The sequence below is a fragment of the Protopterus annectens genome, chromosome 8.part0 (genome assembly GCF_019279795.1).
Source record: "Protopterus annectens isolate FY-2018-M chromosome 8.part0, PAN1.0, whole genome shotgun sequence".
NCBI classification, from domain to species: Eukaryota; Metazoa; Chordata; order Ceratodontiformes; family Protopteridae; genus Protopterus; species Protopterus annectens.
In genome coordinates, this window is record NC_056741.1 from 742,915,693 (window position 1) to 742,939,171 (window position 23,479).

A 23,479-nucleotide genomic window follows, 5' to 3' on the forward strand; every position below is an offset into this window, starting at 1 on the left:
GCACTCTATAAGCACTTACACGAGTGCATGGATCATGCTATCCCAAACAGAACCAAGATGCAATCCTTCAAAGAAAGGAAACCAATCTAGTGGTCCCCTGCCATAAACAAACTCTATAACAGTAAAGGAAGAAACTGTTGCAAAAGAGAGTAAAATCCCATGAGTGGAAGAGCTCCCTGGTCAGCCTCAGTAAGAAGCTGAGATCCCTTATAAGATCCTCCAAAGCAAGCTACAACAACAAAATCACCACTGATTCTAAGGGCAACCACAAAGCATTCTACAGCTATGTCAAGAATCTCAATGGCAACACCCAGATCTGCTTTGAGTTACAGCACAACGGCATGAAAATTACAGAACCAACTGATATTGCCAACATCCTGGCAGATAGGTTCAGTGCTAACTTTACCCCCCTCTCACCCCCTAAAGGGCCCATATCTATACAGGAACAATGCAGAGTCCCTGTAATCACATCTATACATGTAAAAGCTGCACTCTCTAAAATCAAAAACACAGCATCCATGGGACCGGACAGCATTCCAGGCCAGGCGACTTCCTATACTCTGGAACAAGTTACCCATCTATGTCAAGCAAAGTTCCTCATTAGCACTTGTTAAAGTCATAAATAAAAAACATTAAGAATTTACCTTATATGCCTGTAGTCAGGAACAACACTTTAACATGTGCAAACAGAAATGTTATTCTTAAAGCGCTGGGAGTTAGTCTTCATAATTCTTGATGAAGCATTCTCACTTTACATAATTTTATACATTTTCTTATCAAACTGCTCATGCAATTTCATGACATTATAATGACTGTGTCCTATAGGAAAACTTTGCAAATATCCTCATCCCTCATGATTTTCGCCTCAGACTTCATGTGAACATCTTCCTATACATGATTCACCTGCTTCCAAGGGGTCTTGTTTCTGACCATGAATGTGTCTTATGAAGCTGTATTTTCCCAGCCCTGCATACAAATTATATTTGCTTTTTAACAATCATATTATAGTATCATTAATAAACTGAAATCAATATACATTTTAATAAGCTGGTCTTGTCCCATAACACACTTTTCAAGAAAAATCTTGATGAGTTGATGGGAAATAGGAAATACACCCCGGGGATCACTTCTGTGGCTCTGCTCAACAGGGGCACAGGAAAATAACTTTCTTGGGTGGTGTAAGCCAGTGAACCTTGTTGGCTTGGCTTACATAGGCCCTTGGGCTGATAGCCTAGTACCTACCTGTGAACCTATAGGTCCCCAACCATGTCCCAAGACCCTCACTCCACATTCCTAAGCACCCTGGAAACTATTAGGATCCATCCCAACACTCTCCTACTAGGTGACTTCAACTACCTCTCCATCAACTGGGAAAAGTACTCATGCACCAATGCACTGGCCCAACGCTTCCTGGAATTCATCAATTCCAATGCCTTGGACCAGCTCATTCTTACCCCTGCTAGAGGAAACAACATCCTTGACCTAGTTAATACTAATATGGGCGACCGTCGCTCTACACCAATAGTCAACCCCTCCCTGGTCAGATCTGATCATAAACTAATCACCATGGAAATCCACATCTCACCCACACCCCCCTGCAAAGGTAACCACCTTGAAAACCTTCTTCATAGTGGACTTTGGACTCCTAAAAACAGAGATGGCTAACTTCACGGCACCCATGTCATTGGAAAATAGCTGCATGACTGCCGAATCATACACCAATGCACTGTGCGAACATGTACACAAATGCATGGAACTAGCCATACCCAACAGAACCAAGACGATCTCCTCAAAACAAAGGAAGCCAGTCTGGTGGTCCCCTGTCATTAATAAACTCTACAACAGGAGGAAGAAACTGTTGCAGAAAAAGGTGAATCCCAAGACTGGAAAAACTCCCTTACTAGCCTCTGGTTTTTATTTAATGTGTTGGGTTAGGAAGTTCCAGTTGAAGGGACTAGTGACACTCACGATGCACTTGATAAATAAGAAGGATAAAGGTTTTTATTTTTATTGTTTTTAAAATTGTTTTTGTGGATCACATGATTTTTAAATGGTATTTAAATAAAAGGAAATTATGTGTCTGTGTATCTGATGAAGTTCTGTTTTGTCTTTGGAGAATAAAGGAACGAAAGCGCTTATACAGCCTTTCTTGGAACTAGTGATGTGGTCACCTTATTTGTGAAGTTTTTCCTTGTGCCTTTAATTTTTTTTGGAATTAGTTTTGCCTTGGATTATTGTTTGGTTGTTTGTTCGTGGACTTTGTGTATGGCATAAGGAAGGATTCGGGTAAGGATGACATACCGAAGAACCCGAATATTTGCAATCCCGCTGCCTTGTTGAAATTTTAGTGACTGTGCTTTTGGTTAGTGGCTATGGAAGGCACGCAGTCTGAGGATCAAGATACTTTAACTCAACTGTTGGCGTTAATTAATGAAACCAATGCGAAGGTTGATTCGGTTTGTGTTAATATGAAGGATTTTACCAGCAAGAGTGATAGACTGGTAAGAACGAGTGAAAATGTGTGTTCGTTGAATAACAGGACTAATGTTGGAGGGGTGTCCTATTTGAGGACGCTGGCTGAAGGGGAGCCATCTGTTGGTGAGAATGGGAGGAATAGGAGGGGTCCTGAGGATTTGAACATTCCTCCGTTGCCTCCCTTGATTAACAACAGTGATTTTTTGAGTTGACTTAATAAGGAGCCAAAGCCAACAGTCAGCTCCCAGGGTGGCGTACTTACGGAATCCGTACCTGTAACGGATTTGAGGCAAAGGATCTATCGTTTGGAAAAGACCCTTAAGAAATGTAGGGGTTTGCAATTGGATATAGCCTTTCTTGATGACTGTATTAAGGTGCATCATGTTCCTAAGGGGCTGAGGATGTGGAGCTTTCCAAACAACTTTGTGAGTGGCTCAGTTTTACACCATGAGTTGTTGCAGTTGTTTGATCGCATGGGGGTCGGGTACATGCGGTTGTTAATACAGGACAACCAATGGCAGTTAGCAGGTCTTAAGGAGGAAATTATCCAATTGCAACAAGAGATTACTGAGCATGAGTTGTTCAGCACAAATGAGGGTTTGTATCGTAGTATTTTTGAATGAGTTGAACAACACAAAAAAATTACTAAAGCTAGAAAAGGAAAGAAGTTTAAAAGGGATGAGGAGGACTATAAACAAAAGAAGGCATACCCTACCCCAAGGACTAACCTTCAGCAGAGGGTCTCATTTGTGGATGTGGAAGAAGATACCATTGAGGTTCCATTTGTAGACAATGATAAGGAAAGAGAAGTTTTTAGAGACTCTAACTCTAACTCCAGTAGTAATGTGGGGCATGATTTTCAACAAATGCCGAGACGCTCAGCAAGACTGAAGAGCAAAAATGGACAATGGACTCCGAGAAACAATGGCCAGAACCACGGGGGGTATTGATGGCAGCAGGGGGGTCATGGCAGATGGCAAGGTGGACCCCCACAATACCACCAGTGGTAAGTGGTCTATTTGAAAGCACAGTGGATGGGACTGACAATGATATTAATAGAATACATGTAATTGGTGAATTCGAAAACTTTATGAACTGTGCGGCTACAGAATGTTCTGTGAATTATGTTGTGTTGGGAACAGAGGGTTTTGATTGTCATTATGATACCAAAACTGTTGGAAATGTATTACAAACTGTGCATGATGAATTTATGGCTGTAGGTGGTAGTGAAAATGAACCACACTGTTTTGACAATTCAGAGGTGATAGCAGACAATGTTAAAATGCTAGAATTGAATGAATTGGACCAAATGGCTATGGGAAAGGACCCTTTTGAAATTATTGAAGATAAAGTCATGGTTAGTGAATATAGAGGGCTTAAAATTTATAACTATACTAGTGAAGTATTGGAAGTGCATCATGGTGAACTACTGCAAAAGGGTTCACCTTTGTACCCAAGGGGTAGAACCACGGGGTGGATATGATTTTGGATGTTAAGTTGTTTTTTAGATTAATAAACCTAAAAACTTTTGTTGGAAAAAAATGACAAAAGTGAGTTTATCAAAATCCCGTTGGTAAGAAAGAGTACTTACAATCCTCCTTTGCTTCCTCCGGTAGCCATCTTTGAAAAAGTAACTGAAATGGAAATTAGAAATTTATTAAGTAACCATAAAAAACAGGGATATAATTTAACTAAGGAAGAAAATTGTGTGTTGAGGGAACTGATGAAAAATCAACATATTAGGGTTATGAAACCCACTAAAGGAGGAGGGGTGGTAATAATGGATCAGTTTGACTATACTGGAAGAATGTTGAGGTATTTAAATAACAGTGTTTATTTTAACCCAGCATCTTTGAATGAGATTAATATTTTTAATAGGAGATTGGATATTATACTAGAGGATTTATTTCAGGAATATAGTTTTACTGAAGAAGAAATACAATTTTTGAAAGTTAAACACCCAAAAAGTCCCCTCCTTCTTTGGGATCCCAAAGATACACAAATCCCTGACTGATCCACCAATGAGACCTATAGTGGCAGGGAGGGGAAGTAAAACTGAACCCTTGGCTAAGATGGTTGACTTCCATTTAAAAATATTCTTTGATGGGAAAGATCATGTGCTGAAGGACTCATGGCACCTGTTGAGGAGTTTGGCAGGTGTTGAATACAATGAGCAAGTGATATTTCTGAGTATTGATGTTAAAGATCTTTATTTGATTCTTCATGAGGAGAGGATGGAAATATTTCAGGATGCACTCAGAGAGGGTACAATATTTTCCAAAGACTCAGTTTATGTGTTATCTACATTAATGGAGTTAGTGTTAAGTAACAACTTTGTGTGGTTTCAGGCTGAACACTTTAAGCAGACCCGAGGAGTATCGATGGGGTCTATTGTAGTGCTGGTTTTTGCAAACATTGCCCTTTGGTATTGGGAAACTAAATTTCTGTTGGATGCAAGATTTAAAACTTACATTTACAAATATTATAGATTCCTTGATGATATCCTAATTTTGTGGGTTGGGACCAAGGAAGAGGTAGGTGAAGTTCTTGAGTACATTAACACAGCAACCAAGTTCCTAACCTCTACATGTACAGTGGGAATGGAGATGGTTAACTTCCTGGATGTACATTTATATAAAAATAGACTTAGGGGGTGTTTTGAGTGAACAATATTTAGAAAACCAACGTACTCAAATGGCTTGTTGCATTTTGAGAGTGAGCACCTGTTTTGGCAAAAAAGGAATCTTATCAAAGGAAAGATGATAAGGGTATCAGGATTGACTAATGATGATGGAAAATTTATGGAAGAGATGGATATTTTGAAGGGGATTTTGTATATTAGAGGGTACCCTAAAGCATTAATAGAGGGACAGGAAAGATATGTGGTGGGTAGTATCCATCTCTTCCATAAAATTTCCATCATCATTAGTCAATCCTGATACCCTTATCATCTTTCCTTTGATAAGATTCCTTTTTTGCCAAAACAGGTGCTCACTCTCAAAATGCAACAAGCCATTTGAGTGGATGGCACAGTGGTGCAGCGGTTAACGTTGTCGCCTCACAGCAAGAGGTTCTCCGGTTTGATTCTCGGCTAGGGTGCCTTCTGTGTGGAGTTTGCATGCTCTCCCTGTGTTCGCGTGGATTTCCTCTGGGTACTCCGGTTTCCTCCCACATTCCAAAGACATGCATCTGGAGCATTTCTCCCCGGGCCTCCGCTGAAAACAGGCTCTGTGGAACCTAGTCGGACATTCCCGGTCAACAAATGTTAAATAAATGTTAAATAAATACCCGCCTTTGTTGAAAAATCCCAATGTGATAATGAGGGGTCAAGACACATTAGTGGACTCCTTTAGTTGTACTTTGACAAATGATGAGTATTCATCAGAGATCCAAAAGAATGGAGAAGAACTGGAGTCGTATGTTTAGTGTGTTTGGAATAATTGATAAGTTAGGCCCCAGCCCCAAGGTAGTGTACAGGAAAGGGCATAATATTAAGACCCTATTTGAAAGAAACCAGAGTAACGAGACTAAATTGGTGTTGGGGAAGATGAGTAAGTGTGGTAATTGTAGGGAATGCAGATATATATATATATATATATATATATATATATATATATATATATATATATATCAAAGACCAGGAACTTGGTTATTGAAGGTAATGACAGGGTCATTTCGATTAAAGGGAACTACAACTGTAGGACAAAAGGGGTCATTTATGTCGCCTTATGTCAAATATGTAATGCCTATTATATAGGTAAAACTGAGAATGAATTGAGGAAGAGGGTTTACCAGCACTATTATGCTATTAAAAGACAGGAGGAAGGGGACATGGCTAGGATGCTGAAATGATAGCTGCTCTACATTTCAGCTCTCTTACCTCAATTCAATTCCTGACAGGAATTTCACAAAATAACATTTAATTTGAAGAAATATTTATTACTAACTTATTTCTAATAACTTCGAGCATCTACAAGAAATCTTTCATTGTCAGAACTTGAATAATTCCTGTCAAATTAATTACTGGAAAATCAGCACCAATATCAGCTTCACACCATGAGCCATCTAAAGAATTCAGCACAAGACTCTTCTCTCAAAAAAGACCTGCAATCTCTCATTACAAATATACAGGAACTTACAATAAAACTTGACAAGATGAACAATAAAATAGATACTTTTAAAGAAAAGTGCTCACAACAACTAGAACAGCTTCAAGAAATGTTTACTCAGCAGAAAGGACAGATATCACTTATTGAACAGTCATTGAATGACATTGACACTAGAGTCCAAATAGAAGAACAACAAACTGAATTCTTACTGCAACAGAATACATATTTACTAGAAAAGCTTGATGACATGGAAAATTGAACAAGAAGAAATAATATCAGAATATATGGTCTACCAGAAAAACCTGAAGGGGACAACATGATGAACTTTCTTACCACTTGGATACCAGCTGTAACAAAAATACCTGAAGTTCTTTCATTTGGTATAGAACATGCATACGGATCACTAGCAGCTTCTGGAAATACTTCTTCTCCAAGTAAAAACAAGCCAAGATCCATAATTGTAAGACTTTTTCTACACAAATAAAGATCTTATATTAAGAAATGCTTGGGCAAATTCTCCCATAAAATACAATGATTCATTAATAAGATTTGACAATGATTATTCTACAAAGGTGGTATCAAAAAGAAAATAATTTCTACCGATAATAAAAACCTTGAAAAAGAAGCAATTGAAAACCTATCTTTTATTCCCAGCAAGACTGAGAGTTTTTCTACCAAATGGAATAAAAGTCTTCAAAACAGTAGATTCAGCAATAAAATACCTTACCAACAATAACATCTTAACACATGAAGAATACACCAAAGAGAAATGCTGAAGTAAATAACTGGAAAACTATTGAGCAAAAAAAAAAAAAAAAACTAAAGGACAAATAATCTAACAAATGATATATTCTGTAAAAGTTTAAATAATAATACTAAGAACAAAAGAAAAGTTCTTTCTGTCTTCAAGTCAATCTGAAACAGGTACTGTTTTCAATTATACTTCAATTCTCAAAGTTAACATTAATTTAAATGCATTTATCTCAAATCACATTAATATATTAAGCACAATTTAAACATTACTTTATTATTCAGTAATTTTATATTTCTAATCAAAATAATCAACACTATAAAAATGTTCTCAAATATGTTCTCAAGTACAATTTTTTTTTCTTTTTCTTTCTTTTTACTTTGTTCTTTTTTTATTATATAAAGTCTTCATTAGTTTATAACACTTTAACCAGTATATGGTTACATTGCTTAATAACTATAATAATAGCAGCTATATATTTTGTTATTAGTTACATCACTATCAACATTGCTTTTTATGAATTAAAAATGCCCCTGATTGCATAAATAGTAATGCTGAATGGGAATGTGATGTTTTTGTTTTTGAAATGAAGTATTTCAGTTTAAACATTTTATGAGACTATTTTAGATAGTCTTAAAAGGTGTTCTGTCCTTGACCCATATGCTCGTGTTAATGTAATACAGTGCAGGAGTATGTTGTCACTGATATTTTGCGGCTATGAGCTTATAATACTTTAGCCAGTATATGATCACATTGCTTAATAGATATAATAACAGCTGCTATATATTTTGTTATTAGTTTCATTCGTAACAACATTGCTTTTTATGAGTTAAAAATGTCCCTGACTGGGTAAATAGTAATGCTGAACTGGAATGTGTTGTTTTGAAATGAAGTATTTCAGTTTAAACATTTCATAAGACTAGTTTAGATGGCATTAAAAGGTGTTCTGTCTTTGACCCATATGCTTGTGTTAAATCTAATATAGTGCAGAAGTATGTTGTTACTGACATTTTGCGGCTATGAGTCGACTGAGTTATGGCTCCGGACGTCCGGAGTTGAGAGATGCCTTTAAATGGTTTGGGTGTTCAGTTGCCTTTTCTCTCATTGAGAGATATGGCATCTTATGTTCAAAATGCAGGCTTAGTTGGTGCTAATCTCTATTCAGCAGACTATAGTGCTCGCGTGCACACTATATGATTTTCTCATGAAGCGTGACAGGGAAAGGAAAAAAAAAAAAAGAGAGAGAAAAACACATACCTTTTCCCGTTTAGCTCTCGAGACAATTAAACACCCATGAATATATCTAGACACTCGAGTTCCTTATTGCTTGCCGCATTTACTTATTTACATCATCCCCTGACCTTAACTAATTGACATCTATTCAGGAAATAAGCACCGTTCACTTTTAAAGATGCAAGAACCCAAATTCCTTTTAATAAAATGCAAGTAATATTTGTGCTTCATCTAAATGTATGCAGATTTCATTTTACACAGGTTTTATATAAGAAGGCTGAGATACAAAGTAATGTGTCTTCATCACACTGATTAGGATAGAGTATGAGAAATACCATTCCGGACAGCAATCTTTAATGACCTGTAAGTCCTAGATATCACCCAGGATAGTGAGGACTTTTTATCAGAAATTTAATGTTACTTAGAAAATAGTGGAATAGAACTTTGTATTGACAGAGTTTTATTCCCTCAGCCTGTAGTTCCCTACTGTGCGACTCAAAACAAATCATATAACCAGACATCCTCCTGGGTCACCCTAAAATCAGTTATATACCTAGAGGGTTTACCTGGTTAACAAAGGAATATAATATGCCAGCATGACAAGCATCACTACAATACACAAAAGTGTTTTTTTTATAAGTAAAAGCAAAAATATATAAACATATACATACTCACACACACACACACACACACACACACTGAAGCACAGTACACAAGAACACAATATCACCAAACACAAATAGAACAATTAGTGGCTATTTTTCTAAGCATAAGTACAACTTCAGTGGTGCAGCTATAATAAGAAATTGCAGATGTTTAAATCCAAAAATTTTACTCAGTTATAAGATTAAGTTACTGATGTTAAGTAACCCAAATTTGTATTTTCAATACATATTATCAGCAGATAAACTCGCTGATTAAATGCCAGTCTAAGCTGTAAGAGATAGTATGTGTTTGTGTTGGAAAATGTGGTCAAATGAACAGTAGTTTTACTTTTGTACTGTGTCTTTTGATTATACAAAGTCGCTATGGAAATTGATAAAAATGTTAACAACAAAACACTCAATCAAATAACAACATTATAAGCAATCTCTTAGATAACGGAGATGTCTATCTTGTTGCCTCCACCCATGGGGAAAGTTTTTGAAAAGTTAGAAAATGCAATTAGGCAAACATATTTGATGTCCATTAAAGAAATATTAATATGTTTGTGCATTGTATTTCATTTCAGTTTATTTTAAACATGAACTATGATGTGGTTTCAGAACTTTTTATGTTTTTATTCAAATGTGACATTGTAAATACTACTCTAATAACTAGTTTTGGACTTGAGTAGTCTAAAAGCACTTACACAGCAATGGTATTGTATTGTAAAGTAATGTCTGTAAATAATTTTCGACAGATGTCTACAATATACAGTTATAGATTTTAACATGAGTAAATGTTTATTAATACTCTAAACTATTTTGAAATGATATTATCTTAGTCTAAATGTTTGTACCTTTTTGAAGTCTGATTGGAAATAAGTATTATTGAATTACAATAAGATAAAGAGTACAAGTAAATTTATATATTTTAGCTGATTAGATTATCTTAATATATTATTCAATTATCTTTATTTAAAACCTAAGAGGATAAAAGTAACTGATCCAAATATTATTAGAGAGGGTGGAAAGATTGTTTGGTTAGTTTCATTAATCAAACAAGGAGGTATATTACCTCATAGTGATAGGGAATGGTTTTTAAGGTTAAGAATTACAAGTTTGGAAGTTCTTTGTTTTTTTATTCTACCACTTTGGTGTCACTTAGAAACATGTAAAAACCACACAAGAAAAATATTTTTGAATTCTACATCCAAGATGAAACTAAGAGTAAACAATATTTACATAAATTCACATATAAAATAAACTCAAAACTAGGAAATGAAATGTCTATCCATAAATATTAATGGTCTAAATAATAGTAATAAAAGGAGAAGCCTATTCAAATACATAAACTTACATAAACCACAAAAAGTCTTTTTACAAGAGACACATTTATTAGATAGAGATATAAACAACTTAAATATTAATAATTACACAGTACTAATAAACTCTCAATACAAAACAAACAAAAAGAGGAGTAGCTATACTACTTCGTAACTCAACTATAACACCTAAAATAATTACTACTCATCGAGATACATCAAGTATGTTTGTTTAGCTTCAATAGAACTAAATAAGAGAATCTATATGTTAGTAAATGTATATTGGCTCCCAGGACTAGGATTAAGAACAGTTAAACAGCATTTTGAAGAGATAATTCATTTAACTAAGGGTAGCCTCATATTGGCAGGAGATTTTAACTGTATAATGAATGAAAAAGATACAGATTCTAAATCTAAAAGAAGAAAACAACCTATCTCTAAAGCACTGTCAAAATTTATAGATACATTATATTTAAAAGACATAAATGAATTTGTAGAACCAAACTCATTAATCTTCACATTTTATTCTCATAGATATAAAACTAACTCAAGAATAGATAGAATATATGTTGCCAATGACCTAATAACAAAAATTGACAAAGTCAAAATTATAAATTGTCCATTATCTGATCATAATGCCATAGTCTTTGAAACAGAACTTACACCTTTTTATTCAAATCCCATTACTAGGATACCTTCTTTTATCACAAAAAATGACAGAATTCAAAGAATGTTATGAAGAAACAATCAAAAATTTTCTAGAAATAAATTACAAAGAGGATATTTCAGAAATATATGTCTGGGATTCATTAAAAGCAGTTGCTTATGGAAAAACATTATCCTGGTACATAAATAAAAGGAAGTTATGGAATAAAGATATGCTAGATTTACAAAACAAAGCAGATGAACTGAAGCTGGAAATACAAAAGGGAAATACTTCTCAAGTTCAAAAACTTGCACAAATCAATAAGAAGTATACAGAATTGTTACATCATACGATTATGATTAATTTAGAAAAAATAAAAATAAATTCATACACCACTAATTCAGCACACCTGAGACACTTAACTAATAGAACAAAAAATAATTAAATCTAAACAAATAAAATAAATATTTATTCCTAATACTAACAAAAGAGTTACTGATCTAAATGATATCTTAGAAGCATTCAGACTTCAATTTAACATTGACAATTCCATAAACACTCAAGATACACCTACTAAGGATATAACAAAATACTTAGAAAATAATATTCATATTAAATTAACACAAGAACAAACAGATATTATAAACAAACCAATCAATATGACAGAGTTAAAGTCACAAATTAAAAAGCTCAAGTCAAAGCACCTGGCCCAGATAATATGCTACCAGAAATGTATAAATTAATACCCAATCAAGCCATTTCCTTACTATTAAAAGTATATCATATAGCCAAAAAAGATTTGAACATACAACCCTCTTGGAAATATTCATTGATATCTCCAGTTATCAAACCAGATACAGATGAGAGGCATTGTTCCTCATATAGGCCAATATCATTTCTCAGTATAGACTATAAGATGTTTATGGATATATACGCAGATAGGATTAAACACTTTCTTCCTTTCTTAATTCACAAAGATCAAACAGGCTTTATTAAAGGAAGAAATACTTCATGTAATGTTAAAAGAATACTAACATTAATAGACTATAGCAAACATAGAGTCCTAGATTTAAATGTAATCTCATTAGATATTAATAAAGCTTTTGATTCGGTTAACTGGAACTTTATTTCACTAGTTTTAAAAGAATATAACTTTCCTTCTAATTTTAATAACCTTATCCAAATATTATATGAAAAATCTACTGCATATGTTAAACTAGGATCACATAGATCTGGCCCTATAACAATTAAAAAGGGAACTAAACAGGATTGCCCCTTATCACCATTGTTATTTGCATTTCTCATAGAACCCTTTGCAAATCAAGTCCGATCAAACATTAACATAAAGGGTATTTGTAAAAATAAAATGTTAAACCTTAAAATCCAACTCTTTGCTGATGACATATTATTAACTCTTTCAGATGCCAATGAGTCTTTAAATGCTCTATTTAACTCCATGAATAAATTTCAAAATATTTCAGACTTAAAAGTTAATGAAAATAAAACAAAAATTATGCCATGTAACTGTAAAAAAAAAAAGAATACAAACAAAAGATTTTCCAAATATATAGTAACAGAAAATAAATTATTATATCTGGGAATAAATCTACTCAATTAATTAACAGATTCTTTAATATTTAACTGTAATAAAATACTAGATAAAATAGAACAATCAATTGGTTACTGGAATAAATACATCTTTTCAACAGCAGACAGATTATATCTTATTAAAGTAATCACAGTTCCCAAAATATTATACTTAATACAAAATTTTTCATTGCCACCTCCCAAATATATTATTCAAAGATACAATAAACAAATTTTACATTTCTATGGTTTCCAAATAAACCCTGTATAGCCTTAAATAAACATTTACCTTAAAAATTATGCCATGTAACTGTAAAAAAAAAGAATACAAACAAAAGGTTTTCCAAATATATAGTAACAGAAAATAAATTATTATATCTGGGAATAAATCTACTCAATTAATTAACAGATTCTTTAATATTTAACTGTAATAAAATACTAGATAAAATAGAACAATCAATTGGTTACTGGAATAAATACATCTTTTCAACAGCAGACAGATTATATCTTATTAAAGTAATCACAGTTCCCAAAATATTATACTTAATACAAAATTTTTCATTGCCACCTCCCAAATATATTATTCAAAGATACAATAAACTAATTTTACATTTTCTATGGTTTCCAAATAAACCCTGTATAGCCTTAAATAAACATTTACCAAATTGTGAAGATGGTGGAATTAATTTACCGGATATTGATTTATATATTATCTCATCTGTTATTAAAAAAATATAATACTATGGTTAAATAATTCATACACACCTATATGGAAACAAGCCCATGAACAGATTCACATAGAAGTTAATTACAATCATATACAAGACAACTTAACAATAATATCATCACCCCTTATATGGATGTTAAAAGATTATTTTTTAGGGATAAGGAATAATATCAATAAATTGCCATCAAACTATATAAGCTCTACACTTTCAGTGTTCAAAACATATATAAACAAAAAACAAATATTAATTCTTGGATTTTTCTTATTTTCCCTATAGCTTTTACACCAAATATTCTAGATACAGCCCAAATATCTAAAATAAATATACTTAAAAAGAATCATTGCTCTTTTGGCATCAACTTATAGAGAAAGGGAAAATACTAACAAATGAACAGATAATTTATAAATATAATATAAATAAAGACAATTGGTTGTTTTTACAAAATCTAAGGCATTTTCTTATAAATAAAATAGAACAAATGCAATCTTCAGTTAGACATGAAGCTCCAAAACTCATTGAATACCTTATTCTTATCACAAAACAGCCTTATCAGAGTACCGGTTATCTGTCTAATATCTATAAAATTGTTAAAAAAACAAAACACTATCATGAAAAATCATACTGGGATTCTTATACTTTAATAAACAATAATCCTCCAATTGAAGAAGAAAAAAGTAATATTTTAAAATCTTCCAAATTTTCTACATTATCAAAATACTGGTAATTATTCACTTGGATATATCTACATAGAAGTTTCTATACACCACATAGGCTAACCAAAATGTATTCTATTGAAGATCAATGTTGGAGATGCCATATCAAGTTAAAAGCAGATTGGCAGCATGTCTTTTATGAATGTATATGTATTAGAAGTCTATTAACTATTTTTTTTCAGACTGTTTTTAATGATAATTTTCAATTAACAAAGTCTTTAATTTTATTCAACTCTCCTATTCCAAACTGTGTACCAAAAAAAGACACTAAAATCCTATGGTCACTATTGGCAATCTCACATAAAATCATAACTATACATTGGAAAAATGAGACTTCTACGTTCAACGAATTTAAGAATTTAACATCAACAGTTGCACACATGGAAATATTAACAGTGAAGAGCAGAACTAAAAGATCTACTTCTTACCATTACTCTTGGATGAAAGTACTGGAAATATTTGAAAAGATCGATGAAGATACATCATCTTATGTTTCTAATTTTACATAATATAAAATTTCAATGTGATTTGAATAGACACCAATGTAAGTAGTTATACAATGGTTTGAAATTAGTAATGTTTTAGAATTATAAATATGTTATTTATCTTTATTTCATGTAATGTTTTTAACAGATCTTATTTGAAATAATAAAAAAATATTTAGTGAAAAAAGACAGGAGGAAAAAAATGCCCTGTTTAGGCACATTTTTACATGTAAAGAGTTTTAAAAAATTAGATTTTGTGTGTTGGAAAATGTCAAAAAACAAGAGAGAGGGGGTAATTGGTCCAATTTTCTTGAGTACAGGGAGACCTTCTGGCAGGTGTTGTTGAACGCAACTATGAAGCCTGGACTAAATGATAGAATCTCAATTAGTAGCTTACTTAACCTTAGAGCAGACAAAGTCTAAGGCAGTAAGAATTAAACAAATAAATTAAGAAGTAAAGATTTATATAATTAAATCTAGGAAAAAACACAATAAGAGAGTGTGGTTTTGGCCTTTAGGTGGAGTGTTTTTGCAAAAAGATTTTTAGCAGGGATTGCTTTATAAATATATTATTAATATTGTTAACAAAAGCTGATTCAATGTGTTTTTTGTTTAATGTGTAGGGTTAGGAAGTTCCAGTTGAAGGGACTAGTGACACTCACGATGCACTTGATAAATAAGAAGGATGAAGGTTTTTATTTTTATTGTTTTTAAAATTGTTTTTGTGGATCACATGATTTTTAAATGGTATTTAAATGAAAGGAAATTATGTGTTTGTGTATCTGATGAAGTTCCGTTTTGTCTTTGGAGAATAAAGGAACGAAAGGGCTTATACAGCCTTTCTTGGAACTAGTTGTATGGTCACCTTATTTGTGAAGTTTTTCCTTGTGCCTTCGTTTTTTTTGGAATTAATGCTACAGCTAAAGAAATCCCAATCTCTCCACACTACATGCTTCAGAGACCTCAACCTCATTACCACAATCAACAAAACATGCTGGAAGGACAGGTTCCTCACCCAGAGACTGCCCATGCTCTGGAATAGACTTCCTATTCATGTCAAGCAGAGCACCTCACTGACCCTCTTCAAAAGAAATCTTGATGAGTGGATGGGTAATAGAAAGTTCACCCTGGTGATCAGTCCAGTGGCTGTATTGATAGAGGCACTGGGAACTAACATTGGGTGGCACGATGCCAGGGCACTTCTATTGGCTAGGATTATAAAGGCTCCAGGGCCATTAGCCTAGTACACACCTATGAACCTATGAATAAGCTGCAATAAATTGTACAGCTAGTTAAAATGGTGATGGGCAAATAAAATGAGTATTGGGTGACAGACTGAGATTGCTGCATCACAGTAAAACATTTATCCAGTTTGATTCTTGGCTGTGGTATAGACTTTTGCATATCTGAACTCTGGCTCTGTGGGGTTTTTTTAGGTGCCTAGGTTTCCTCCCTCACACATGTGTAGTAGGTGAATTAATGTTTTCCACATTGCCTGTAGGTGTAAGTGTAATGTGTATGATTGAGTGTGTACATTCTTTGAGAGATTGGTTCCTGTCTGAATGGGTTTCAGTGCCTCGCCAGTTCATTCATTCATTCATTCATTTGCTTACTTCAGTTTGTTGACTAGGAAAGTCTGGATGATTTCACTCGAGTCTCAGGGGGAATCCTCAAAGAACAATAAAAAGGAAAGACGTGATACACCTATTTCTCAGAAGTCCAAGCCAAAGTAGATGGCCTTTGGTTAACCAGGTTCGCTGATGATTGCAAACTGAGACCATCACTAAGTCCCCCAATGATGTCAACATATTACAAGAAGGGCTAACACAAACAAATGATTGGTGCCAAAACCATAGTCTAAAACTAAATGCAAAAAATGCATTATATTCCCTTTGGCAAAATGAAATTCCCAACAAATTACAGTGTTGACAGCACCACCCTGAGTTCCAACCCAGTGGTTTGAGACTTGGGAACACAGGTTGATAGCAATATGAACTTTGACCAAGTTTCCACCGTGGTAAGAAAAGCCTTCTACATAGCACATCTCATAAACAAGGGCATAGCATTCAGGTCAAGAGATGTTATAACTCCACTGTACTTGACTCTCATCAGACCACTAATAGAATATAATGCACCCTTTTGCATGTACCTCACCAGACACCTGCAGCAGCTGGAGAGACCTCAGAGGTTTCTCACTAAGAAAATACAGAGACTCCAAACTATGGCCTACATGAACAGGCTGAAAGCCCTGTCACTTTACCATGTATCTTAGAGGCTGCTGAGAGGTGACTTGTGCTTGGCCTATAGGGCAATCTCCAACCCTGCCATAATAGAAATGCTGCTCATTCGCAAGTCAAATGGTTCAAGCATCACTCACTCTGGAGATCTCAACCTATTTTGTGACATTAACAGATCATGTTGGAGAGACATATATGTCTCCCAGAGACTGCCACTTCTCTGGAATAGACTCCATATTCACGTAAAACAGAGGTCCTCACTGACACTACTCAGACACAACTTAGATAACTGGATGAGAAACTGCAAATTCGCTCCAGGGGTGGTACCCTGGTCCCTCATGGACAGGAGTTGCCGGTGCTGATCAGAGACCCAGTCTGTTCATAAGTTCGTTCTTAACTACCCCAAAAAAGAACAAATGGGGATACCTGGGATTAACATGGCTAGGCATGTAAAGGCTCTAGGGCTGCTAGCCTTGTAACCTCCTATGAACCTATAAAGGTCACAGTTGTAGTAAGGTGTACAGTAACTGTGTACACATTTGTGAATTGCAGAATATCATTTGAGAAGCATACATTAAGTGAGAGAGAAGAGGTGACATAGTTTGTTGGTTACTGGAGAAGACGTTGATTACTATCACATGTACTGATCCAGGATTCAGTTGTTTCTTTAGAGATGTTAGAAATGAGTCAGTCTTACATAAATGACCTAATGCAATGTGGAAGTGAGCTGCTGGGAAAATCTGTGGCATCCCTGCAACCTGGAAAAGGATAAAGCTTGAAGTTTGTTATTGGAAATTGGATGGGTGGATGGTGGAATTTTGTGTGACTGAGTCAGAGATCCTTTAGGACTGTCATGCAAGGAATCCCCTTCCTATCTTATAGAAGTGTGGTAAGGCCTAGCATGCATATGAGTTTTGTTTATGTACTTTTTCACAGTTTCAGACAGTATTTGAACAATCCTTTTATTCATGTTGGTGAGTAGTGTGGCTACCACAAGAAGTAAAGTGCAGTCTATCACATGAGTGGACTAGAAAATATTGGATATAGGGGGAAAGACTTCCTCATTTAACACTTTGTGGATGATGGTTTCCAGAGCCTGGCCTCATACTGTTAACATTCATAGTTTAGCATTTATCACACAAAGCTACATATGCAGACGCTGACATCTGAAAGAGATAACTATGCTAAGTCACTTAGTGCTCATATTAGAGAATTACAAGAATTACAGGATGTGTTAGCCTCGCACCTGACAATAATGAGTAGGTCAGATTACCTAGTGCTCACATCTGACAGTGATGCACCAAGATGTAGTTAAAAAAATATGTTGATAAACATTTTGTGTTACTGTTTTGTACTGCCCTCCTTTAGTCTTACTTGGACCCTAAAATGTATGGCTTATATGAATGTGTTTGCTGTGTCATTTTTTTTTTTGGAAACAATTGTTGGTGTGTGTTTAAACAGGTGGATCAAGCATACAGTGGAAATGTGCAGTTTTGCATGCTAGCACCTGACATCAGGAATAGAGCATTGCGAGCTGCTCAAAATGTTCCATTCTAAGGTGACAGAAGTCACTGCTTTTGGAATATGACCATTGGGTGAGGAGGTGCATAATGTCTGAGTGGGACACTACAGATGGAAGAGGGGGAGGATGCTATGCATGGAGGAGGGAGGAAGTTTGAGGGGGATGCTGTGGATGGAAGAAGGGAGTTTGAAGGCCAATTACACTTGAAGGGCAGACTAGATAAGTTTGTCTTTTGGTCTTCAGCTTGTGTCACTGATGCTGTCTCTAACAATGACAGTGCGGCACATTAAAGCGTGTTTTCTTCACTGTACTTTTTACATTTTATACTAGAATAACTTCTGAGGAGCTACTTTGCCACCTAGTAACACCTCTATTCTGACAGAATGTTTGGTAATCTGGGATTGAAATCGAACTTGGTAGAAAAGATAGGCACCAGACATCACAATGTCTGGGCTTTACTTTTGAGAAGGGCTTTTCTGCTTTTCCTGTACATTGCATTCCCAATAGAGAAGAGGAATTCAGATATATAGCATTGCGAAAGCTTGCCATCAAGTTGTTATTAAATGTATCTCACTGAGGAAGACAAAGTGTAGTCTTTTCAGATTTATTCTGGTAACACCATGATCTACTTAGTGGTAAAATTGCCGTTGTTAGAGCTGATATGGGATAATACTTGATAGGTCTAAAAACGTCTGGTAACATGAATAAAGAGAACATTCTCATAGAAGGCAGACTATTTAAAGTAGTTGAATTGCTATAATAAATAATGTGTAGTAATTAGACAAAATTAAGAAAAATGAATGGGTTATATTTTGCCTTCACTTAAGTCCAGTCATGTTGATATGAAAATAATGCTGATATGTTTGTTTTACAGATTCCACTGTTGTCTGGGTGTGTACAGGTCACACATACTGTCACCCAGGGGTTGTTACATAGAGGAGGACAGCTTCATGGCGCATTTCCTATTGAATCAGGAGAAAGATGGAATCTTATTGTGTGGATGAGGTCATCATCTGTCCGTAACCATCTCTGTCCCATGTGCAACAGGAATCCTAACTTAGTGGAAGCAGTAGGATTTGGAGATGGCTTTACAAATGACAATGAAGAAAACAATTTTGAGACACTAGATGTTTGTATTTTAATCTGAGCTAGTTGAACATGGGGTCTCACCTTGAGTTTGGTTATAGAGTATAATGTTTGTCAAGTGCACAAATGCACTTTTAATGTGAGGTCATTCACATGTAATTATCATTACTGATAAGGAAACATCATGAAAATGCTAAAAATTGTATGGGCATTGAGATTCTTTTTGGAATCATTTGCACAGTTCTGGAGACTACTTTTGTATGAAGACTGAAGATGATGGCTTCTCTGCAACCATGCTGTTTGTCACAGGACCTACGGTTTGCTGATGTCCATTGTCAGAGAGCTGAGATTTTGCTTGTTTTGTCCTCTGTGGCTAGCCTGGAATAAAAATAGCATTTTGGATAAATTTTTAAACAAAAGTCAATAATTATTCTGAGCATATGTACACCAAGAAAGTAATATATAATACAGAATGCATACATACATGTATATAAACACTTTTTTATTCAAATATTCAGTTGTCAGAGTTGTTTTTAAAGCATTTTTCCTGTACATTGCATTCCCATTGTGCTTTAACTAAAACAGATTTGTTTGGGCAGGTGTTTTATTCATCATCTGTACTTTATAGCCTTGGTGTGAGCAAGTTTTTTGGGGGGGCTACAAGTGTCTGATTTTATCTGGCTGTGGTACTGATTTTTTTTTTTGTCCCCATCTTCCCACACTGTCCTATCTTTGTTCTGTCCCTCCCCTTATGCTAATTTGACTGCCAAAGTCCCTCCCTCTCCTGTCTCATTTCTGTGTCTATAAGCACAAAAGTCTCATTTACATCCCATAGATCCAGAATACTGAGTGCCCGCATATCCAGTCAGTGCTGCTCTAGAGCTGGGTGCTCTCACTGTAAATTGCCTCTGGAAACTCCTGCCACTCTCATCTAATCTGCTTAAACTTCTGGGAACTGTAGATCAAACTGGAAGGTGCTTCCGATTAGATTGTAAAGTCTGAGTTATCCTTCTGCTTATCTTCCTTCCTGCCTAGTTCACAGTGGACTGCCTAGTAGTTGCATCTTTTATTCCATATTTCTTTTAAAGTCCACTCCTCCTAGTGTTCTAGTATAAAGACCCTTCCTACAAATCCATTAGCCATCATAATAACCCCTTTTTCTCCAGACAGTAAATATCATAATGTCTGTTTACTTCACCATCTGTTATCAGTGGAGACACTCAAACTTTTAATTCTTCATATAAATGATTCCACATGTGACAGATGTTTATTTTTTCCTATAAATGAGTCCATATGTGACAGATGTTTAAGTCTTCCTATAAATTATTCCATATATGACACATTTAATTCTTCCTATAAATGATTCCATATGTGACAAATGTTTAATTCTTCTATAAATGATGTGAGAAATGTGTAATTCTTCTATAAATGATTCCATATCTGACAAATGTTTAATTCTTCTGTAAATTATTCCATGCGTGTCAAGCTTCTGAATAAAGAAAACCCCACAGAAGCTGTATTACCCCAGAAGCAGCCTACGATGAGAGAAGAGGAGGAGCATACCCTAGAAGAAGTAAGAATAGCACTAAGGAAAATTATGTCAGAGAAAGCAGCAGGCTCAGATGAGGTCATAGCAGATATGATAAAGATGTTGGGTGAGATACAGGAGAAATGGGTCCTGAGGGTACTCATCGCAGTGTGGAGAGAAAGGCATATCCCAGATGACTGGAGAACAAGCATACGTGTGCCAATGTAGAAGACGAAAGGGGACATCCACAACTTTTGGGCAGTACAGAGGCATTAAACTTCTGCCACATTGCATGAAAGTTCTGGAGACAGTGACTGATAAAGCTATATGCAGAGCAGTAGAATGTAAGGTGGGAGATGAGCAGTTCGGATTCAGATCAGGATGCAGCATAACTGACCCAATGTTTGCAGTGACACAGATAGTTGAGAAGAAGGTAGAGATGATGAAAGTGTCCAACTGGGCATTCCTAGACTTGGAGAAAGCATATGACAAGGTCTCAAGATAGCTGATCTGGGCAGTACTATGGTAGTTCCAAGTCCCAGAAACACCGGTAGAATTAGTGCAGGCTATGTACAAGGACCCAATGACTCAACTACAAACAGTGTTTGGCCTCACAGAGGGGTTCCCAGTGGGAGTGGGTGTGCACCAGGGTTCAGCTCTGAGCCCACTGCTTTTCATACTGGTGATGGACTACATTAGCAAACAGGTTGGAGGGGACAGATCAGCAAAGTTGCTGTATGCAGATGGTGTGGCATTACAGGCAGACTCCAGCAAAGTATAGAGCAATGAAATGCAAAACTGAAGGCACATGGGACAAAACTAAGCACAGATAAGACAGTGGTAATGGCAGCAAACTGAGGAAATCAGAAGAAGCTGAGAATTGAGATAGAAGAGAAGATAGTGGAACAGGTAAATAGCTTCAAGTATCTGGGAGGGGTGGTTGAGGAGAAGGGAAGTCTGAATGAAGAGATCAAAGCTAGAGTCATAGGGGCTGCAGAAGAATGCCAAAGAAGCTGAAAAGTAAGGTGTACAAGACAGCGGTGCGACCAGTACTGCTGCATGGTACAGAAACCTGAACAATAAAGGCAGAGTAGACGAAGAATCTAGAAGTGATGGAATTGAAGTGCCTGAGAAGGGTGGTAGGATGCACTCTGCAGGACAGATGAAGAAATGAGGACATAAGAGCAGAAGCCAGAGTAGCTCCTATTGTAGAAAAAAATCAAAGAGAACAGGCTATACCAGGCTATAACTCATTCCACACCTTTCGGCCCCAGAACATGGACAGAAGCTCCAAAGGTGGTGGTGTCTCCATATTCATACAGGATATGCACACCTCCAGACTTGTAGCCCAGCGTAACGTATCAGAGATACTTCCGGTACAACTAACATTGGGTAAGATGGCGATTCAGGTCATAGCCTGCTATATGCCCCCAACCATGTCCCAAGACTCTTACTCCACGTTCCTAAGCACCTTGGAAACTATTAGGGTCCAACCCAACACTCTTATACTAGGTGACTTCAACTACATCTCCATCAACTGGGAAAACTACTCGTGCACCAATACACTGGCCCAACGCTTCCTGGAATTCATCAGTTCCAATGCCTTGGACCAGCTCATTCTTACCCCCACTAGAGGAAGCAACATCCTTGACCTGGTTATTAGTAACATGGGCAACTGGTGCTCTACACCAATAGTCAATTCCTCCCTGGTTAGATCCAACCACAAAGTAATCACCATGGAAATCCATATCTCACCCTTACCCCCCTGCAAAGGTAACCACCATGAAAAACTTCTCCAAAGCTGACTTTGGGCTCCTATAAACAGAGGTGGCTAACTTCGCTGCAACCATGTCAACAGAAAATAGATTCATGACTACTGAATCATACACCAGTGCACTGTAAGAACACATACATAAATGCATGGAACTAGCCATGCCCAACAGAACCAAGACTCTCTCCTTCAAAAAACTCCATTCTTAGCCTCAACAAAAAGTTGAGATCCTTCATCAAAACCTCTAAAGCCAGCTATGAAGGCAGAATTGCGGAAGACACTAAAAACAACCACAAAAACTTTTATAGTTATATTAAGAATCTCCATGGCAATACCCAGGTTTGCTCTGAGTTACTGAACAATGGTACCTCCTATACTGAGCCAACAGATATTGCCAACATACTGGCTGACAGATTCAGTGCCAGCTTTACCCCTCTCCCCCCCAATGGACCAATCACAATACTGGAGGAATGCCAGGCACCCAGCATTACTGCAGCACAGGTTAAAACTGCATTGTCCAAGGCCAAGAATACAGGTTCCATGGGACCCGACAATATCCCTAGATGTGTTCTGCATGAACTACAAAGTGAACTGGCACCACATCTGTGTGCCCTGTTCAATCACAGCCTCACCTCAGGCTTT

At 35.9% G+C, this 23,479-nt stretch overlaps 1 protein-coding gene across 1 annotated transcript in view; it reads left to right on the forward strand.

Annotated features, from left to right (window-relative positions):
- LOC122808340 (2-oxoglutarate and iron-dependent oxygenase domain-containing protein 2-like) overlaps positions 1–20,049 on the forward strand; it is a 38,456-nt gene extending 18,407 nt beyond the window's left edge. Inside the window, exon 2 of the mRNA XM_044079307.1 lies at positions 19,327–20,049. Coding sequence (XP_043935242.1) covers positions 19,327–19,599 — 273 coding nt within the window. The 3' untranslated portion in view covers positions 19,600–20,049. The remainder of the gene's footprint in view (positions 1–19,326) is intronic.
- The last annotated feature ends 3,430 nt before the right edge of the window (positions 20,050–23,479 follow it).